The sequence below is a fragment of the Rhopilema esculentum genome, chromosome 10 (genome assembly GCF_057945365.1).
Source record: "Rhopilema esculentum isolate cy_ngs chromosome 10, ASM5794536v1, whole genome shotgun sequence".
NCBI lineage: Eukaryota > Metazoa > Cnidaria > Scyphozoa > Rhizostomeae > Rhizostomatidae > Rhopilema > Rhopilema esculentum.
In genome coordinates this window covers 1302101-1319069 of record NC_142824.1, presented here as the reverse complement: position 1 = coordinate 1319069, position 16969 = coordinate 1302101, and the positions used below count along the sequence as shown (strand labels likewise).

At 37.2% G+C, this 16969-nt stretch overlaps 1 protein-coding gene across 1 annotated transcript; it reads right to left on the bottom strand.

Annotated features, from left to right (window-relative positions):
- Positions 1-5431: 5431 nt before the first annotated feature.
- LOC135687651 (uncharacterized) lies at positions 5432-16826 on the bottom strand. The gene is made up of 5 exons (XM_065204263.2): positions 15961-16826; positions 9345-9505; positions 8779-8829; positions 7537-7815; positions 5432-7228 (listed from the first exon to the last, which is right to left on the bottom strand). The coding sequence occupies exons 1-5, from the start codon at positions 16460-16462 to the stop codon at positions 7025-7027; spliced, it is 1197 nt and encodes a 398-aa protein (XP_065060335.1). The 5' UTR covers positions 16463-16826; the 3' UTR covers positions 5432-7024.
- Positions 16827-16969: the final 143 nt, after the last annotated feature.

Sequence of the window (16969 nt, the reverse complement as noted above, 5' to 3'; positions counted from 1 at the left end):
GAAGCAAAATTATCAAGTATATTAAAATAGAAAATCATATTTTTGAACGTACAAGAACAATGGTGAGTACATGGTTATAAAGAATCTCAAGAAACAAAATTGTGTTTATTGAATAACCTTGTTTACAAAACTTTAATATCGTTTTTTTAGTTATGCTCATTAGACGAACGAATTTGATGACGTCATAGCAGGAAGCTGTCTTTTCCAAAGATATGCGTAAGTAGTAATTGCACAGCAACTTGAGAATTTAGTTGACTGTCTTTGACGTTTGAACATAAAACTGTAAAATTTAACTTCGAAACTTGTGTCATGATTCATTTTTGGCTCTAGATTCTTACTATTCTTAAACTTCAGAGTTAAAGAAACAGGTTCTTGCTTTGATTCTCTATTAACTTCAATCTTTGTGTATGCGTGACTCAAAAACGAAAAACGTAAGTGAAGTTTTGTCATCGAATGTTTTGCTATACCTATAAATTTTCCAAATGTGTTTGTTTAATTTGGGCACCATCTTTGTTAAATCTTGTTTGTTTCATTAAATAAACCTTTGTTTGTTTTTGTCTGCCGTGTTTGGTTATGTATATCTTTTTGCATTAGAGTAGAATTTATTGAACTGCACAGGTTCTTGTTTACAAGTGCACAAGAAGTTTTTAGAACTGCATATTTTGTGTAGAACTGCACTTTGAAAAAACGCTGGCGGTACTATGTCTCAGGTAAAAGGATAATTCGAGCAAAACGATCAAGTCTTTTGATCAAATCATCAAATCGTTAATTGACTTGAATCATTAAATCATGAAAAATTATATGAAAATATACATAAACAGTTATAAGGAAAAAATCGTCAATCCGAAATGTTACATTTTCTGTGCGCATTTACAAAGATCATTCACATTACACTTTAAACTGGTATTTGTCAAAGAATGTAATTAAAATGTTTATCTATAAACTATGAGAAAAGGTATAGAGAGAACAATCAGCAAAGTACTGACAAACGACAGTGCCATTGCAAAGTGGTTTTGTGTTTAAAATTGTTATAGTTATCGCAGATGCTTTAGCCATGACAAATTATATATTCAAAAAAAACGGTATAGTCACGGCAAAGTGTATAGCCATAGCCCTTGAGTTTGTTAACAGGACAAGAAAACAAAATTTCAATAAACTGAATCGGTGTGACTTCAAGCAACGATTTGACAGAATATATCAATTTTTGGACATTTTTGCTAATAGGACACTTGGAGTACGTTCAATCTTCGGTGTCTCTCATCTTCTCTAAATTTATTTTGAGATATTTGTTTCAATTAATTCAATGTAGTCTCTAACTGTAAATTCAGGATATTTCACACAAAATTCCATGACCGAAGCTGCGATGCCTTATTGTTCGCAGCTTTCATCTTCCTTTTTGCAAACAAACGGTCCTCCACTATCGCCATGATACGGGTTTGTAGAGCTGCGAGACCCGTACCCGGCGCAAATCCTGTCCTTTCTATCGCTGCAGAATTTGCGAATAACTATCGGTAACAATGCTTGCTGCAATGTGTTGACAAATGCTCTTCCGTGCTCTGCTGTGCCCCATCCTGTCAAGAATAAAAATCAAGTTTTGACAAGTTGAAATTTTATGACTAGAAAAAAGCTGAAGACTTTGTATGTGAGATTGTCGAGCAGACGATACCACTATCTACATATGCGACTCTGAGGCCATAAATGTCATTGGCCTACTAGAACAAGATGCCATCCAACTATGAACTTGGTATCCTGAAAACTATATGAAATTAAACGCGGACAAATGTCATTTTATGATTTTTGGCGAGAAAAAGGAAAAGATGAAATTAAATGTAGGAATGGCGGTAATAGAAGAAAGTGACGAAGAAACATTACTGGGAGTTGCACTAAATACAAAACTTAACTTCAAAACTCATGTGCAGACTCTTTGTAAAAAGGCCAGCCAAAAACTGCATGCTTTATCTCGCATTTCGATTTCCATGGAATCCAAAAAATAAAACTGATGATGAACACTTTTATAATGTCACAATTCAGCTACTGCCCATTAATCTGGATGTTTCATGACAAAAATATTAATAACAAGATAAACAGGATACAGGAAAGAGCCTTTTGAATCGCATGCAAAGACAACACTTCTCCTTACGAGAAATTGTTAGAAAATGAAGTTTCGGTATCTATACATCAGAAGAACCTACAGTTGCTCATGGTTGAAATTTACAAAACAAGGAATCACTTGAATCCCTCATTTATGATGGAAATTTTTGGGGAGAAGACAATGCCATATCAACTAAGAAACTTGAGCAATTTAAACCTACCAAAAGTGAGAACCACATGCTATGGTACAGATACAGCAAGGTTCATGCGTCAAAGAATATGGGCAAAATTACTTATAGAAGTGGAAACTTCAGTCTCTTTGACTGCTAAGTCATCTCACTACATCTTCACTCTCTTTGACAAGACATCTGTAAAAACATCTTAAGACAACAAAATGCAAACATTGCAACTGTAGGATTTGCAAAACTTTTATATATGGATTAGGTTTTTTGTAATTATTATGTATTTCATTTTTATACACTATTTGTAAAGAGTTGGCCTCAATTAGCTTTTATTATTAGCTATTTCGAACAGCACACTTTAAATCAAAGTATTAGTAATAATAATAATAATAATAATAATAATTTTTTTTTAAACATCTCATTTTCATTGAATACATTTTAAATTTACAATTATACGACTCGCTTTTACAGGCATCATATAATTGGCTTATCTGCATTACAATATTTAAAAGTCAATTAGTTCGGGCCTTAGCCATGGTTTGTTTCGACGACAGAAGATATAGTAGGTGCAGCGGATAGAAATGTTCATGAGTTTCAAATAATAATAATAATAATAACAATAATAACAATTATAATGCTAAACACCCCCATTTAAGTGCCCCGGTGAGAGGTCAGATCTTTGCCGGGGTGGCGGCCATTTTTTGGTGGGGAGAATGATGCTCAAATTTGAAACCGGGGATCCTTTAATTTGTACCGAGGACAGTGTTATTTCAAATGGGGACAAAAAACAACAGGAACATGGCATGTGTAATTTGCCTGCACCAAGCACTTTTTTAGCTGGACGACAACACATCAGCATTGACACTAGCTGCACATTATACAATTCGCAACTATACAAACATTGGCAAAAAGTAAATGAAAAGTTTGGAAACATAGCACGTTTCAAATTTTTAAGGACCCTTTGGTAGAAACATTGACAAGCCAAAATACTAACAACGGACCTTTCAACCCCATAGATCTGATCATATCGGGACAAGCTCTGAATACAGTAGCTACCCGAGGCGGCACCATGGTTGCCACCAAAGGAAAGAAAATTTTTGAATTTTGATGATTCTAGTTCGCTGGAAAATGCCCTGTTCTAAGCAATTTTCAAGACAGCAGTTCTCCTAATTGTACTGAAATTTCCTTTATTTTTGCAAATAGATTTTGCAGATATAAGCAAATTTTCCGTGGTCTTGAAAATAGGATGCTTTTGCGCGACTTCTAAAACCAGGTAAACAGAACTACTAATTGTCAATTGACCCTCTGGTCTTCTCATTTTGGAATTTCTTTTTTGCATGGAAAAAGGTCTGGAGCTCATTGTGAATTTCAGTTAACGATTCTTCTGAAAAAATGTAGAGAATTTTGACACATGGTACAACTTTACCAGCGGAGGTTCTTGATTTTGATTCATTACCAAAAAAAACTCGAAATCGTTGGCTTCTGTAGAAAATTCCATCCAAGTGAGGGTGCCAGGACAGAAAAGGTGCTAATATCAAAAGAGTGTCACTGATAAGCTCCTCTAGTTAGGGTTTGCTTTTTTCTTTCTCTTCCTCTTCAGACTTTCTGTGTGTGTGCCTATTACGTCATTACTGGCCTGTTCTAGGCCAGGCAAAACTTCATAATGAACTCCTGCTATATCTCAATGCCTTTTTATCTTTCTTTTTCTTCTTTGCATGTAAATTCCCTGTAGAGTCAAATAATCCCAACAAAGATTGGTGAACAGTCTATCAACCCAAAGGGCAAATTATGCAAATTTTTTAGAGAAACTGATGGATGAGATTCAGTGGTGGAACTACCACATCACTGAATTTTGCAAGAAGTTTCTCGGACTACCTGATCATTAGCTCAGGTGCATGGAGCCTTACCAACTAAAAATATCTTAATCCATTATTCCGACTACAGAATAAAATTATTCAAGCCATTAAATTACAAGCATTTTCTGCTCCCTCCTTGCAAATTTTCCATCCTTTAAAAATCAGCCATAAAAAGTACTACACACAATTATTACAACCTTAATCTATAATGCACTTTACAAGCTATCTCCTTCTTGCTTTCATGGCTACTTTCAGCTAAATCAACTGTTCATGGGACTGGTGCTCTTCAGGCTACAAGAGGTGTTTCGAGCTCTTTAAAATACTACCTTGTATGGCCTTCAAACTATTCAATGATTTGGTCTGAAACTCAAGTCTCGTAGTCAGTGAAAATGGCAATACCATCGAATTGTTGATCTTTCAGCAAGAGTTGGTAAGTAGCCATATGATAGTCTCATTTACTGGAGTGTCAGATTGCAGGAGATGCAAATTCGCATCAATAAATATAAAAGGTAGTTTACGCATGCATCAGCCATAAATGACTCCGGCTTGGATTCCGAAATTTGCTACAAGTTGAATTGCCGGGGAAACTCTGGGGCGCTTTTGGTACCGAGGTTTGGTACCGAAGACTTGTGACCGAGAAATTTGATCGAGGCGATCTATCCCGGGGGCAGTTATTTGTACCGGGGAGGATCTTGCTTTAATTATTGCACCGGAGAATTCACCGGGGCAGGAAACGCCGGGGCACTTCGACAAGGGTGCATGCTAAAGTTTGCAGCTTCTAGCGCTCTCTCCCCCCCCCACAAGTTATTTCGGGCCTCGGACCTTGCTTCAGGCCTTGCTTCGGGCCAGTGAATCCGTCTTGTATTGCACGTTGAACCAATCCCTCTGGCATCTACCAAGTACACTACACCCTTCAATGTTGTTAGACTGCTCTCCTTCCCTTCTATCATCCACCTTTTCAAAACTTATTTCATGAATCTAACACCAAATAATAGGCCTGCCTATCTTATCTCTATTTAAGCCCGTCAAGTGAGATCTAAACTTCATTTTGAGCAGCTCTTTTGACACAAGCTATGTAAAAGTTTAAAACTCAATAGCCCACGAGAAAAATCCATATGTTTTTCTGGCCCGGCATTCAAAATACTTAAGAACTCCTGATTTACTGCATACTCTTAGCTCTATGCACCAGAAAAGTACCAAAAGTGCCCTTTATGAAGCTGCCTGTGATCTGAACGCAAATTGTATGTAGCAAGCCAGACTTGCATAAGTTATGTAGAATGAAGTCAAGATTAAATGAGAGTCTTCTTCCCAGAAATAGTAATCACAAATAACCTTTAGACAAATAAATACTTAGAAATGAAAAACCAGCAATTTGCATGCATCAAAGAAATATGTTATAAAAACTAAAACATTTATGCGTTTGCTCTGCAAGAAATACTATACGGAGTCGCATCACTATGTGACCTATTTTCCTAAGAATGAAAATTCCTTAGAATATCAAATTACAAAGATAAACGCGCCTTTTTGTCGGTATTAATGGAAGTTGTCATGATAAAGGGAGAAAATGGCTTGCAGTTGGAGCCTAGCTGACCCAGGAATACTGCATACTACTATAAAGGGTACATGGCTTTAACGGTACCACAAAAAATGGTACATAGAAACTTCTTCAATCAACAGTCAAGATGAAGCCACGAAGCCATGAAGCCAATACATTTGAGAATATGTCGCTTGGGAAAGGATATCAAGGCGCTAAGTCCTTCACAGGAATCTACAAGGACCTCTTGGTAAACACTCGAGTTTATTTGACGTACCAACTATTGTTTTGCTAACATTATGAACAACTGTGATATCAATTAGATTTGAGCACTGGAAGGGAGGAGGGGGGAGGGGGGTTACTTCATCGTGCATTTATATATTTATATATGTTCTTCTTTCTACAAAGTAAAATGTGTTTCTACATCTCAAACTATCAAAATGAGAAATTACAGCTAGCTACATCTAAGACATAAATATTTACAAAATATTCATTTCATTCGCTTTTTTGCATATATTTGAGAACATTTTTAATCAGCATGAATCATGTTTTGAATGAAGCAGTTATCATTTAAAAATTAATCCAATTATAGGTCTTTATGACCCAAGTTTAACAAAGGCCTCAAATATTTGCAAACTAGATTATTCAAAAAATTTCTATACACAAATATAAGTCTCTTAAGAACATTTTGGAAAAATATTGGCAAACGTACGACTATGCACAGCTTATAAATTGGAAAATGGCGCGCTGGAGATAAGCATGATTGCAACAGCTTTCTTTGCAGGCAATTCACAGCCACAACGTCCCATTTGGCTTGCAGCCTAGCTAACTGTAAAATGGCAACAGGGTTTTCATGTACGAAGAATGAATGCACAATGACACTCGTAGAATGTCTTTCATTCAAAAAATCAATTTACAAAAGACGTTTCTAGCTTTTTCGAAACTGAACAGCTCACTGCAACGACGATTGGCGGGAACCTAAAGATGTCACCCATAGCTGAAAGTAATTGCTAGAACAATCACATATTCAAGTTTATAACCTTAGTTCGCTTGATGCATTTGTCCGCGAGGGGGTGACGGGTGATTCTCCATTCTTCGTACAAAATATGCGAAAGCCAACAGTTCTTGATTATTACGCACAAACGTAATTGTTACAGAAACACGAAAAATTGTCAGGTCAACCATGGTTCAAACGAAGGTATTATTTGGTTTAAAAATTAGGACCTCGTAATCATACCAAGGGCTGTTCGCTTTCTTCAGGATAGTATCCTCCTAATGGAGCGGGCTACTAACATCTACATTTAACATAAAGATTATAACTAGATATTCATTCTTATATATTTCTAACGATCTTTTGCGTGTTATTTTGTTGTCGGGGTTATCATTGGACATTCCCAATAATAAATCGTGCATGTGATTCTATTCTGTACAGGCTGAAGTCTCGTTGACGTAGCAACGCCTCCACAGAAACAAGTGAAGACATCACGTTGCCCACGTTTTGTTGTTTCTAATATATACTCGGCGGAGCCACGTGATGTGCAACCAACTCCGAAGATGAACTTGGTCTGTAAGAGGTAAAGAATTAACCATCACTTACATCACCTAGCTTAATACAGTAGAAGGTTAATCTAATGGCTTTCTTGGAATTATCCGTGATAAGGTGCTACCAGATGGGACATTAGGAGGAAGAGTCGGTGGAAGTCGTTACTTAACTTAATGAACATAAAAATTACCAAACTTATTTTCGCGTACGCTACTAAGTGAATCTTAAATTGTTTTCTTAATCACATTGATTTTTCCTTTAGAACATATTTGAATAATTCTAAAAATTCAATAAAATCTTAACATTTGTATAAGGGCTTAGATCACTAACCTCGGATGAAAAAATGCTTGGAGTTTGGGTGAATGTAGCTTTTGGATTGGCTCCATAGACATTGGTCACTATAGGGATCACTTTGAATGTGCATTGGCTAAAGTTGCCCGCTCCTGGCGGCCCCTGAGGTCCTTGGGGTCCGTGAGCCCCTTGTGGTCCGCTGTCTCCCCGTAGCCCCTGGTTACCTTTGTCTCCGGCTGGACCATTCAGACCTCGAGGGCCCGGCAGCCCTTGGGGGCCAGTTGGCCCCCGGGGTCCTATCAGCTCGCTTTTGTTAACCTGCAAAACAAAGACTGTTTTATGGCGATTAGGCGAAAGGGAAAGGAGAGAGTCAAAGGATTCTAGAGCAGCCGAACTATAAAAAGGTTTTGACCAATTTCAAGGACGCAAGTGCACAATGCAAGTTAATCAGTAGATTACGTGGATTTGCAGCTTGCACTCTAAGAATGAAAGTTCACCTCAAAAATCATGGAGCATCGTGTTGTTGCTGCCTTTAACTTCCTCTTCAATATAGATAAATTTATTGGCAGTGAAGAAATTGAGATAACCCGCTCTTTAATTGGCTAGCTATTTTAGAATGACAAGGGCACTGACGACCTTCCTTCATCTTTACACCAACTGATTATCTTTAATAAATTAGTAAGAGTTTAAGAAATTCTCCTGACTCATAAGAAAGCCTTATTCCACAAGGTGGACCCCCGGTTATCAACAGCAGGGCTGCCGAAAGCCACACCGGGTTTAGGGACACGCCCAGTGCTTGGGCCCCTTTCTACCCAAAGCAAAAGACTTGAAATAAGTTTAGTATGGATTAGAAACGCACTTAGAATTATTTACTTTTAATTCATATTCATGAAGCATTGTTAAATTTTCCCAGTACAGATTTGATTTATTTTTCTTAAAATCACCATGATTTAAATGGCGACAGTTTAATTACCTGGGCTCCTCTTTGCTTTACGGGCCCAGGGGCGATTGTCTTTTTACCCCCCTCTCTTGATGGGCCTGATCAACAGATAATGTCAGTAAATCTCTTACAAAATGTTTTCCATATGTAAATGGATCGTGTATAAATTCAAATAGGCAAAATGTCTAATGATGGCTGAAAAGATCCCTCTAAAAGGGTTTAGGGAGAAGTAGGAGTTCTAAGAATAGACGATAATCCAAATACAAATACAAGACAATGATCAATGCAAATGAATCGAAATATACACGGCAGAATTGGCTGTTAATGGTATGTAACGGTACCTTCATGGCCAACTGTTCCGCGTTCTTTATCTTTAATTCCAAAGATGGAATCTGCAAATAAATTTGAAAAGTAAAAGCAGATGCGTTCACTGTTAGTACAGTTGATTTTTTTGAAAATTCTAAAAATGTCATTTTGCCCAAGTGTACAAAGTTCCAAAAAAGGATCATATTCATGACAACTAAAAAATAGAGCAACATGGCATGACATGACACGACATGACATGACATGACATGGCATGGTATGGAAGGCGGGGGACATGGTCTACGGTGCCACATGCATCTGCGAAAGAGCGTGACTCGATGACGCAAACAAGCCTTAACACCACGTGATAAAAAGCAAGAGTTTAGATCACACAAACTGGCACGTGCCTCACGTGAGCTCATTATTAAAATAATCTTTCCTGGTGAATTTGCAGAACGGTTTATTGAGCTGGACATAGTTGTTACAGTTAAAGCTTTCAGTCCTACATTTCATGTTAAATATTTTGAACAGGATTGTACAAATTCTAGATGACCTCTAGATCCTCTAGATAATGTTTGAAAATAATTTTTCAAAAATTACTTACTGTTTTTTGGGTCAGATGGGTCATTTTTGTCTGTAACTCATCCAATTTCAGCTGCAACATCAGGTTGTGCTCAACAAGGTGATTTATCATATCGTTCGTTATATTTGATACTGTGATGTTGTCGATGTGGTACTTCGAGGCAATATGTCTACTGTACTCATCTGCAAGAATAATGTAAAAAATAATTGGTCTCCAGAGATAGCTAAAGGTAACCAACAAAGTAGAGCGCTTACAAAGATAGGCGCTAATCAGATTTCTTTAAGGTTGAACTGGCAAGACCTTACATGAAAGCATATCGAGCATAAATACCTGAGATATTATCAGTTTTTTTAATATTTAACACAGTTTTCGAGCTAATGAGCGTCAAAGTTAGCCACGGAACATTTTCCAAGCAAGTACGAGTTTACCCAAGCTTTCCGGATAATCTTGAAGTCACAAACACCATGTTCAAATCCACGACAAAAAATAAGCGTATCAAAAGCAACTGTAAATCAGCGTGCAAGACTTACACTAACAAATCAACACTTCTACCATTAAGCATGACTATCTAAACTTGATGAAAATCTTGTGCCCAGATGAGGCTTGAATACCCTGGGTACCAGAGTCTTCGTTATTTACTCTCAGAAATATAGATTGAAACTAGTTACAGCAAAATTGTCCTCACTCTCCTCCACATCCACATTCTATGCCACTGCAGCTGTCGACAATACTTTATCCCCGGATTTATGAGGCTCTGGTACCCAGGGTAAGGCTTTTCACATAGCCATCTACTTCTAAATAGGAAGAGTGAAATCATATCCATCTTTGACAACAGATTTGAGTTGACATTCGTTGTGCACGAGAGACGTAAGTAGCATTGCGCAGAAAGATTTGAGAAAGGAGTAAATGAAAAAAGAATCACGACACGAAGACAAATAAAGATCTTTAAGATCGAAATAAAGATCGAAGACGCAGCATTTCGACCGAAAAATTTGCATGAATAAACATCAAGAAACAGAGCCAGTAAACAAAGAAATAATAATACGAACTTGGGCAAATAAGAGTTATTCATGCATTCAGACAATTTTATCCGTAGATTCGGGTATCACATTCAAGATATCACGAGATAGTTATGTGTATATCGCAAACAAACATTAAACAATTGCGACAAGATGTTGCAGCCCAACAATAACCACTGTGCAATTTTTTGTCACGGTTTTTAAACTGAACCAACCGAGAAGACATCAGAAAACCAATTTTTGCTTTTAAATCGACCGATCTTTATCGAAAAATAAACTAAATTATTTTCAAGGATAAACAAACTTTATATCACTCTGTCATACACTCTTTGTTTATAAGAACCAGTAAATTTAAGTTCAGGCTGACTGTTGTTAATTTTTCGAAAACCTGAGACTGGATTGTTCTTAATTTGTTCTTAAATGAATAGGATGAAAGCAGTGCGATTTCTACCTTTTTTGCTCTTGGGTGGTGTTAGGCCTCATTTGCCAACAAAGTGAGTGAGACAACCTTCAATTGCCGACAAATTTCAATATTCACCACAAAAGCACCCACACATCGCTAAAATTCCACGATTTTGAGATAAAATGTTGTTCGAAATTGCATTTTGCAGAAGCTTAGCCTCAGCTTGTTCTTAACTTGTTCTTAACTTTTGACCAATTTTGAGGCTCGTGTTCTTATAAAATTTTGAGGCTTGTGTCTTATAAAAAATAGTGTAATAAGCTTGATTTCCAATAAATAATCATTGGTGGCGAGGGCTGACCCATCAAGGCAAAATCCAACTGCTGAGCCAATGGGACCCCAATCAAATATTCCGTAAAACTTCTGACTTTCCGTAAAACATATTCATGTTTGGGCACAATAACCTGGCAAAATGTAAAGCACCCTATTGGAATCATACATTTACGGCAATTGTTTGACCCATTCTAAATTTTGAGCAAGTTCAAAACAATATCAGACTGCAAACTGGATTGATTATCTATGCAAATCTCTTTTCACTAAATCATTGACCTGGATAACCGTAGGATTTAAATGTTTGAATAAAAACAGTTTGAACCAGGTCAGAAGCTTTGTTTCAATGGCAGTTCTAAGAAATGCAAATGATTTCACTGACCGAGTTCCGGGTACAACTGATTCATACCCGAAGGACAAAAAACTTGATTAAAAGATATACTTGCCAAATCATGGTACATGAATTGTTCAACTTTTTCCCCGAATTTTGGTAAACAAATTCTACTTGGCGAGTTTCTTGAAACGAAAACCTGATTATACCATCCCAAATCGCTACATAGTGCTTCATGTAGCAAAAGGGGTGGCGGAGCAGAGAGGCTGGGGGCTTCAGCCCCCCATTTTTTGTCACAAGTTCGATATAGCATTATTCTGACATAGCTACAAAGTCAACCGGTAAAGAAAACCACGAAGATTGTCGCAGGAACCCAACCCTGGGTACCAGAACCTCATGAATCCGGGGAAAAAGTATTGTAGACAGCTGCGGTGGCAATCGTACAGAAAAGGTTTCTGTGACTAGTTTCTAACTATATTTCTGAGACTGAAGAATAAAGACTCTGGTTCCAAGGGTACAAGAACCCAAAATATCCTTTAAAATAAAAAAGTGAACAATTCATAAAAACCTTTCCGCTTCATGTGGGTTAATTTAGAAATGATATTGGTAAAATAAGGCAAGAAATTTTCTAGTGAGAAATTAAAAGGCACGGAAGTTACAGTTTGAAAAATCAATAACAATAACAGTTTGGAAACACAACGTCAAAAGTTCGGTAGCTAGGCTTTTCAAGAAAACTTTGTTTTCTCTTTCCTTTGAAAAATAGCTCTCCCCCCCCCCCCATTCAATGTTGAGTGCATGATTTTGAAGCAAAAATGATAGAACTACAAATCCAACATTGCTTCAGGGGAAAAAGGGGAATCAAATTTACAAGGGCAAGGTAGAAAATTACAAAAGTTGCATTTTGTCTTTGTCTGGGATTTGGTCTTTGTAGGCTCAGGGGGAGGGGGGTGTTGGCAATACACCTTGTGAGTTATATCCTTGTCTTTGCTCTTCTTATTTTTATCTCTGCAGTATATCCTATCCTATCCTTGCCTAGATTTACAAATGATGGTCCAAGCAATTCAATTCTTCAGAAAATTGTGCCAAACATCAGTTATTACATTTGTATGATACCTACTTCCGTCTGATTGTTATGTTATCATATGCTTACTTGCCAAAACAGGAACAGTTTCAAAGTTGGTTGCAGCATATATTGAAAACAATCTTGAGACAAAATCAAGAATCTGCTAATTCCTATAATTCTCCCTAAGTTGATGTCCGGTCACAAGTTCCTTTAATACAATTCAATAAGACCCAGATACACAGTTACTATTTGGAAATACTTGTCTTTTCAAAGCAATTCTGAGCAAAAATATTGAAAATATTGAAACATTTCAGAAAGTTGAGTTATGGCTTATAAAAACTGGCCAAGTAGTACATTCATTTCATTTTCATCACATTAAAAACATCTAAAAGTTTATATTTGTTTGATTTTTCCAATGATGCTAATTCCTAGCATGATGCTGATTAATGAAAAAATGTAGCAAATGTTGATATCACATATGACTCTTGGTACACTATAGTAAGATGCAGCATTGATGATGATTGATAATTGTTATGTTGACTGTGAAAATGATAATAGTTATTATGATGATGGGGGTCATAACTGATATAGGGTAGGGAGGTAATTGCCCCTTCTCCCATTGACATGACACAGAAATAAACTTCCTGAAATGAATTTTTGGAATGAGAAGAGAAAAGACCACTTCATTAAGAAACTTAGAAAATTCACTTTGATTTCCCACCACCAAAAAGACAATCTGTGCCAAGGGTGATGATCATAATGACAATTCTGAGGATGATGCTGGTGATGAAAACTATGATTTAGATGATGAATTGTGATGTTGCTTATCATAATAGCTATTAAAATTAATCTTATTTTGATGATGATCATGATGATGATGATAATTCTTGATACAAATCTAAACTTTGCTAAAAATTCTCTCCACCTGAAGAGGAGAATGGACATCAAATTTGGGTACCTTTTCAATGATTAATCAATGAAAGCATCAAACCTAAGTTATTGATTCATGCATTGTTGCCCCTAAACTGTTGAAAAGAAATTAAATAATGCCATATTGGTATGGCATACCAACAAGTGGAGACCATAATGAATTTTGGAAACATTTTGCCTGTTTTGACAAATGTAGTACCCACTCGCAGTTATAACGACCTTCAATGGTCCAAATTCACAACTACCATTGTCCTCTTCTCACCTCACCTCACAACTGACTTTGGTAAGAAAACAGATGTTCTCCTTGAAGTCCATATCAAAGCTCATACATAACTTGCTCCTACTCAAAGCCAAAATTGAACACGTTTTCGGCCCTGGAGAAACAGAGGGTTGTTGGCCCACTTTTCCCAAAGAATTTTTTATATTTTTGAAGTAGAAAAATAATACAATGAAACAGCAATTCCCTTCTCTTTTTGGTCAGTTTTCCTGGTTATTTTTCGATATTCTATTGGTTCTATGTATTGATTTGTTTCTATACCAAACCGTAAAGAACCTCTAGATAGATTCAAAAGGTCTCCACCCCCACCTGAATTACGGCGAGGTTTGTATCCATTGGCAGGGGCGAAACTACCGGGGGGGTGTGGGGGGGGTGTGACACCCCCCCAATCCAAAAAATAGTCGATTTCGCAGGGCAATCGAAGATTTCGCAGGGCGCCAAGAAGAGCTTTATTGCCACGCAGAAATGCCACCTCTGAAGTTCGTAAAGAGCCGTTTAGGAATTTTGAAATGGAAATATTGTATTTGTTATGAACCTCCCTTCCTGACATTGCATTTTAGAGAACGGAACAGGTATGTAAGGAAAAGCTCCGTTATTTGCAAAGCGAAAACATTTCTTACCGAAAGTCATAGCCAATGGATGCAATGATTGATGCATATGTTTATGAGGGCAAGGTTGAGTCATGCAAATTAATTTAAGTTGTAAATTATTTTCATGACAAGCACGGCGTCACTGGGGGGGGATAAGGGGCTGAAGTCCCTCGCTTTGGTCGAGATAGGAATTTTTTTATCATTTTTTCTATTACTTTTTAACAGTGCATGAACTAAAAAACATAATAAATCGTTAAGATACCGATTTTGTTTCATCTAATTGCTAACTTTTTCACGTATATTTTTATTATTTTTCTCTAATTTGCATTAATTCAGTAAATCATTTTCTGTATCATTGCAATGTTTTAATTTTGGATGTGTAAACATGGCCTTCTTGATACAAGAAACTGCACTTTTCTGTTCAGGAAAAAAAATTCTCCCAATCAAAACAACATTTTCCTCTGTCATTCACAACTACGTGCAATCTGAAACGAAAGGTTGCCGTTTCTTTCCTTCCCCAACGTCTAACACTAGAGTTTTAGCATGACACCCCCCTCCCTAGTTTTCCCAATAAGCAATAATATTTTCAATAAACAATCAGTTCTTTTAGCACAATAGTATTTTGCTAAATTTTTGTCTGAAAGATGCTTTTTAGCCCTTTTACAAGGTGTAATTTCAAAAATTTTCTTCACGTCGGACCCAACCATGGTGGGTCCTCCTACCTCACTAAACTCGACTCTTAGCCCCACTGGGCTAAATTTCGTTGCGCTGTCTACATCATGTACCCCCCCCCCCCAATTAGCTGTTTATTAGCTTAATTTTGCAAACCAACATTAAATGAAGTGAATATAAAAAAACAATTTACGCTCACGTAGAGAAATAGAAATTTCATAGGCAATGAAGTTTCAAGTTTGTTTTTATTGCTTAGAAGTTTGTCCTTGGTAAAGACCAGTGTACACTGGTAAAGCTTTCACTAGTAACCTATAGACAAACCGTTGCTACGAGGTCTGCAGGGAACCACTCATTTTTGCAGGGCAGAAACCCTTTTCACCCCCCCCAAAACTATTGGCCAAGTTACGCCCCTGTCCATTGGAACTTAATGAACTGACGTTGAAATCGTACGATTTCTGGTCGCACTAATGAACGAATCAGTCATCGCCATGGACACGTGTATTCTTTCCGTAACAATCTGAATTATTAATTTGCCAATTATTCATTGAAGAGCACCTACTACAATGAGGTTACATAGTACGAGCTGGTATCAGAAAAATTTATAGAAACATTTTAATCGATGTGTTTCTGAGTATGAAATAAAAAATCAGCTTAATCCAACTCTTAACATTCTCCTTTGAATAAGGCCAAAATCTTAAAGTGACTTCGCATTACGCTGTAAATAGAAATAGTGTTACCATAAAAACACAAACCTTTCACTTAACACATGGACAAATCCGGATGGGCTTGATTCCGGTGTCATATTTCCTAATTAAAAACTTGACAAAGCAGGACATTGATTGCAATGAAAAACAGCATATTGACAAGAAAATATCAGGAAGTTTCCAATGTTGTGCCACTTAGGTGCGATTTACCGCCGCTGGCACTGACGATCGAGACGGCTCGCTTACTGGCTAAACAAAATGTGGATATTCTTATTAAAACTTCAAATTATACTTAAATAAAATACAGTTGACATCACAAACCTTTTGATGTTTTATTGACTACTTTATCTTCGCTGCTTGAACTTAAATGTTTCTGCAAAAACATAAACAACCCAACTCCTCCCATGGCAATTGACAGAGCGACTAGCAAGAACAACGCTACAAACGTGCATTTGTATCTCTTCTCATTGTGGTGAACAAAATGTAGTTCATTGCCTTGCTCTTCGTCAGAAAATTGTCTTGCTAAAGCACGCTGTGATGAGGCACTTCCGTTGGCAGCAGTACTAGTAGGCTCATATATGAGGCAATGCTTCTTTTTGTGGGCAATGGATCTACGATCAAGCATTTCTTGTTCATGTTGCTTCCTTCTAGCTTCAAAGTCTACAGGAATTTCGTATGGATTTTCAACAGGGGTATGCTGAAGATCCGGGGACGGTGAATCCCGAACTGTAAGTGGGGTTCGCGAAGACACGGAGTCTGAAGAGAGGAACGAGGACTCTTCAAAATGCGTATTATTGTAGTTGGGTCTTTCTTTCGAGCTCATATCTATATTGAAACTCAGTCACAATAATCGTCGAAGGCGATTGTCCGACTGTTGGTTGTCTTCGATACAGAGTAGTTAATTCACTCTTGTTTGTGTTTACAACCAGATGGAATGCGACTGCGACACAAGGCCAAAATAAACAGAACAATAATCTCCGTATCAATCTAGTAATAAACACAACAACCAATTAATTGTATAAATTGCAGTTCCACACTGCATTTAAGACGAATATACAAACAATTTTCTGATTCTTTCCCTGATTTCGGTCACGTCCTTTGGCCTAAACCTCTGTACGTTGTTGCATACATACCATTGTTGTCATTAATCCACTCGACTTCTCAATCAATGCGAAATACTGTTGTTGTTGGATTCCTCACGTTTATGAACTGCCAGAAGGCTCCATACCTTCACAAAAACGCGGAACAACAGACACCGCAAATTTCCAGACAACCTTTTGAATGAGAGGTAGTCTTATACTTTCCGATCTTATCAGGGCCTCCGACGAAG